General features: G+C 45.5%; 1 protein-coding gene across 2 annotated transcripts in view; it reads left to right on the top strand.

The window, feature by feature from the left end:
- Positions 1 to 6000, top strand: part of LOC108291674 (lipopolysaccharide binding protein) — a 32469-nt gene that overhangs the window by 5385 nt on the left and 21084 nt on the right. For both annotated transcript variants that reach the window (XR_001820013.2, XM_017512132.2), the window contains exons 4-5: positions 2143 to 2298; positions 3646 to 3709. Coding sequence is in view for 1 of the 2 variants with exons in the window: in XM_017512132.2 (XP_017367621.1) it covers positions 2143 to 2298; positions 3646 to 3709 (220 nt within the window). In the remaining variant the exon portion in view is untranslated. The remainder of the gene's footprint in view (positions 1 to 2142; positions 2299 to 3645; positions 3710 to 6000) is intronic.

Genomic DNA, 6000 nt, shown 5'->3' with positions numbered 1-6000 from the left:
AAGATTGTGTCTTAATTAAAAAAAAAAAAAAAAAAAAAAAAAAAAAAAAAAAAAAACATACATCTAATTAATAATGTTTGTATTGATTACATGTTGAAATGATATTATGTATTACTAAAATTGATTCCAGCTCTTTCTTTTTATCTTTTTTAATGTGTCTTCTGGGAAATTTAAAATTACATGTGTGGCTCACATTCTATTGATTTAGAAAGATGCCAGTTTATATGTCACCTACATATGCACATTCATTCTGGTTCCATGAAAGGAATTGGCTGTACTCTTCTACCCTGGCTTTTGTCACCGAAGTATCTTAAATATCTCTTTAGATGGGCATGTGACAATCTACCTCATTTTTTTTTAACTTTTTTGACTGTGCTTTTAAAAATCGATATGAAATTCACAGAACATAAAATTGATTATTTGAAAGTATACAATTCAGTGGTATTTAGTACATTCACAGTATTATGCAACCTCCACCCTTATCTAGTTCCAAAACATTTTCATCATCCCAAGAGAAAACTCCTTACTCATTAAACAATCATCCCCTGTAGGAAGTAGAAACGTTCCTCTTCAAAATTTCCTTTCTTGTTAAAGAATAACTCACAAGCGTTAGAAATAATAGTTTGTTTTAAAGACTTTCTTCAAAGGCTTCTTGCTTTTTGCTGGTAACTCTTTGTTAAGACTTATCCTATGTAGCTATTAGATATAAAGGAATAAGTACATTCTGTATTCTTGTGCTTTAACCAAGATATTTGTGCTAGACATGCTCACAGGCACATAGTACATTCTATGTCCTTGAACTTTAACCAAGATATTTCTGTTATTACTCTTCTAAGTCCTTTTGCAGGCAACTTCCTGTCTTTTCCTTATTTGGACTTCCTCTTTGCCTATTCAAGAAAGTTTTAAGTTATTAGCCAATCAGGTTCAGTTTTAGATTGTGAGGTCTGGCTCCAGCCAACAGAGATCAGACACAGCAGTAAGGATGACCCCAAATGCCTAAGGGATAAATATGTCTCCTTTTCCTTTGTTCATTGTACTCTCATGGTAAGACTGCTGGTGAGGGTACCCTTTCTGCAGGAAGTAAAGTTTGCCTTGCTGAGAGATCCTTTGTCTCAGTGCTGACTTTTCTTTGCGGCACCGAGCATCTGTTCCCAACATTCCCCCTTTCCTTTCCCCCAGCTCCAGACAACCGCCATTGGGGTTGGAGACCCCTGGAATAGAACACACTTTTGCCCCATTGTTTTCAAAGTCTGCATAACATAGGTACCCACAACTTATTCAACCTGTCACTGCTTGTGGACATTCAGGTCGTCTCCTCAATTTTTTTTTCTACTACCCATGATGCTTCAGTGAACTGCCACACACCACACATATATCTTGGTAGGAAGAGCTATCGGATAAAGGCTTAGAAGTTAAATTACTGGACCAAAGAGTATGTGTGTTAGAACAAGGAGAGATCCTGCTGATTTCTGTTTCAGAAAGGTTGTGCCAGTGTGCTCTCCTAGCCCCAGTGTCTGGGACTTCTGTTTACTCATACATTCAATAGCACTGGGTATTAAAACTTCAAAAGTTTTTTGAATCTGATAGGCGAGAACTGGTGTCATTGTTATTTTCATTTTTAATAACTTTTATATGCTTATTTTCTACTGCATTTCCTGGTCATACCTTTTTTTTCTTTTGAGTTGTTTGTTTTGTCTTTCCTTGTTAATTGATATTGGCTTGTTCTTTGTATATTAAGGAAATTAGCTCATATATTCAGGAAATTGGCTCTTTGGAAGTCTCATAATGCATTTTGTTTTTTACTTTACATATGGCATTTTTTGTCCACTGAAGTTTTAATTTTCTATGCCGGCAAGTTTATCAAGTATTTCCTTTATATACTAATGAGACTCGGATCTCATAAATATATAAAGGATATGGCTTATGAAACTTGGATCTTGCCTAGAAATGCCTTTGTCCATCCCTGGACTGTAAATCCTGGGTCCAGGCTTTCTTTTAGATCTTTTATAGCTTTATTTGTTATTCTTAAATCTCTGCTCAGCTCCATTTATTTTGGGGTAAGAACTGATCTTGCTATTCTCCCCACAAATGGTGGCAGACCCTGGTCTAGGAACCAACCGTGGCTTCTTTGATCTCCTCCAGGAAACTACAAGGCTCCTTTGATGTGAGTGTCAAGGGCATCAGCATTTCCGTCAACCTCCTATTGGGCAGTGAGTCCTCAGGGAGGCCCACAGTTGCTGCCTCCAGATGCAGCAGCAACATCGGCGATGTGGAGGTGGACATGTCGGGAGACCTGGGGTAGGTTCCCATTGGAGCACTGCCAACTGACTCCTGGTTGCAGCCCCCGGCCCATCCAGCGCTCAGCCTGGCCTCCGGTAATTGTAATGATCCAGGTGGATGGCACGGGCACTTGAAGGTTATTCTTTGGGGAACCCTGTTGAGATGAACAGATACAGACCTAAGCCAGGAATACTGGTGCATCATTTTCATTAAAAAAATAAGCTTCGGCCAGGTGCAGTGGCTCACGCCTGTAATCCCCAGCACTTTGGGAGGCCGAGACGGGTGGATCACGAGGTCAAGAGATCGAGACCATCCTGGTCAACATGGTGAAACCCCGTCTCTACTAAAAATACAAAAAATTAGCTGGGCATGGTGGTGCGTGCCTGTAATCCCAGCTACTCAGGAGGCTGAGGCAGGAGAATTGCCAGAACCCAGGAGGCGGAGGTTGCGGTGAGCCGAGATCGCGCCATTGCACTCCAGCCTGGGTAACAAGAGCGAAACTCCGTCTCAAAAAAAAAAAAAAGTAAGCTTCAGGGAACCCTTGTCAGGTGAATGAAATCTGGCTATTGGAGGAACACAGAAGCTTTAGTCGAAGGAGCATTTGCAAAAAAATATACAAGTCCTTGGACGAGTCATTTCATCTCTTCTGGTCTCAGTTTCCTTGATTAGAAAAGCATGGCCAGGTGCAGTGGCTCACACCTGTAATCCCAGCACTTTGGGAGGCCAAGGCAGGAGGATCACTTGAGGTCAGGAGTTCAGGACCAGCCTGGTCAACATGGTGAAAAGCTGTCTCTACAAAAAATACAAGCATTAGTTAGGCATGGCCGGGCGCAGTGGCTCATGCCTGTAATCCCAACACTTTGGGAGGCCAAGGCAGGCAGAACACCTGAGGTCAAGAGTTTGAGACCAGCCTGGCCAACATGGTGAAATCCTGTCTCTACTAAAAATACAAAAAATTAGCCGGGTGTGGTGGCGGGCACCTGTAATCCCAGCTACTTAGGAGGCTGATGCAGGAGAATCGCTTGAGCCTGGGAGGTGGAGGTTTGCAGTGAGCCGAGACTGTGGCACAGCACTCCAGACTGAGCAACAGAGCGAGACTCCATCTCAAAAAAAAAAAAAAAAAGTAAAGAAAAATGTGGATTCTCAAGCCCCTTCCCCAAATCTTGTGAATGTGATCATGCGATCGGGCGCCATAGATGTGGAGAAGCCAGATGCTTGGGATCAGGCTGGGTGTGCTGGGACACAGCAGGGCGCCAGGAGGCGGTGGAAAGGGCTCCCTTTGTGGACTGGCCTGGCCAGGAACCAGGGCCCGGCTTTCCCAGACACCCGGCTGAGTTCAGTGGCAGACTGTGCTTCTCTCCCCAGGTGGCTGTTGAATCTCTTCCACAACCAGATCGAGTCCAAGTTCCAGGAGGTATTGGAGAGCAAGGTAAGAAGGCCCAAGCCTCTGGCCTCCGCCGAGCTTGGTGAGGGCTGAGTGGAAGACCTCACTGCCCACTGGCCCTGGACCAGCCATGGGGGCTGGTTTGGATGTACTTGAGCACAAGGCCCAGGGAAGACAAATCATTTGCCCAGGTCATGGGGTTGTTGTGGGGCAGGCTGGGGGCAAAACTCCAAGTCCGTTCAGTTGGGCAGAAAATGGTCAAGTGCTTGCCAAGGGTTAAACAGCAGGGGCTAAGCACAGACTCCAGCCCCTCCCTCTGTTCAGCCTTGCTCAGTGCCCCGCACTGCCCTGCGTTCCACCAAGGTCAGAAAGGAGATCATTCCTCAGGTGTCTGCAAGAGACCAGGCAGGAAACCTCAGCATGTGGGTGGGCCAGTTGGGAACCAGGCAAGCTCATGAGCATCAGCCCTGGGTGGGGAAGCAGCAATGCTGTCAGATTTTCCTGTTAAAAAAGAATATGTGAAATCTTCAGATTTTGTCATCTTCGACTAAATCAAAAAGATTTCGTGTTAACTCTCAGTTCCTCTAAACACTCATCACCCCAAAATCCCGTTTCTGAGATATTAGCCGAAGGGTGTCTGTAGCAATGACTGTGGGAAGGGAGAAAGTGATGAAGGAGGAAAGGGAAAAATACACACACCACACACACACACTGCACACACTCCACATATCCTACACACACACAAACACACCACACACACTCCCTACACGCACACATTACACACACCACACACACACCACTCACACCCCCTACATGCACGCACCACACCATACACACACACACTACACACATACACACACACCTCACACACCACACCCCACACTCCCCACACACATGCCCCCCCCACACACACCCCACACACATACCACATCCTCACAAACACACACACCCTACATACCACACACAGCCTACATACCCTAAACACACCTCCATACACACATCCTCTACACACACACACCCCTTACATATCCTACACACACACAAACACACCACACACACCCCCTACACACACACACTACACACACCACACACACCCTACACACAGAAACAGACCACACTCACACACCACTCACACCCCTACATGCACACACCACACACACTCCACACCATACACACTCCACACCATACACACACACACACACACACACACACACACACACACCCATCTGTAGGTCCGGTCTCTGGTTTGTCTTTGAGTGCCCCCTCGTGGTTGAAGCAGGAACGGCTGGCAGACCCCCACATTGTGGGTGTGGCCAGCTGTGCCGTTTCTTTTCTGGTTCTGGGGCCCTGAGATTAAGTGACCTTGAGAAACATGCCAGCCTACTCAGGCACCCTGTTGCCATATTGCTGTGCATAACAATAGTAATATAGTACAGCTATAATTATCATAGTAGTCATGGACCATGATAATTATTGTTTTGATAAATGAATATAATTAATGCTATACAGAATCTATTCTTGTGTAACTATTCTGATTTATAACAGAAAAGGCTGCTATTTCTTGAGCCTGTGGCTTGGCCAGGGATAGTGGGCTCAGTACTTCATGTGCACAGTCTCATTCGATCTTAACCTCGACCTTGGAAGGAGGTGCCATTTTCCACATGGACAGATCTGAGGGGTGGAGTAGCTTGCCCAATGTCACCTTGCTGGTGAGAGGCTGAGTCAGGATTGGAGCTTCCTAGGATGTGGAGCAGCTCATACCAAAAGCCTTCTAGGGCTGGGTGTCTCGGGACCCCTGATCCTTCTAGATCTTTCAATTCTCTTCCTTCCAGAAAAACTAAGAGCCTGGTGTAGGGCCTTTCCAGTTCTCCACTCAGGGTGGGATGTGTTACCTGGACCGGCAGGGTTAAGGAGAAGAATAAGCACTCATGGAATGCTTGCTCTCTGGGTGATATATACTGACTGTCTCATTCCCCAACTTCCCAAAATGTTACCAGAAAGGGGTCCTGATCCAGAACCTCAAGAGAGGGTTCTTGGATCTCACTTAAGAAAGAATTTGGGGTGAGAAAAGTGAAAGCAAGTTTATTAGAGAAGTCAGGCGGAAAAGCATGGCTGCTCCACAGGCAGAGCTGCAGCAGGGCTGTGCAGTTGAGTATACTTGTGGTTATTTCTTGATTCTATGCTAAACAAAGGTGGGTTTTTTTGTTTTTTTGGGTTTTTTTTGAGACAGAGTCTTGCTCTGGCACCAGGCTGGAGTGCAGTGGCGCGATCTCGGCTCACTGCAACCTCCGCCTCCCAAGTTCAAGTGATTCTCCTGCTTCAGCCTCCCAAGTAGC

The sequence above is a fragment of the Cebus imitator genome, unplaced genomic scaffold (assembly GCF_001604975.1).
Source record: "Cebus imitator isolate Cc_AM_T3 unplaced genomic scaffold, Cebus_imitator-1.0 Scaffold18, whole genome shotgun sequence".
NCBI lineage: Eukaryota > Metazoa > Chordata > Mammalia > Primates > Cebidae > Cebus > Cebus imitator.
This window is presented reverse-complemented; position numbering and strand designations above follow the sequence as displayed.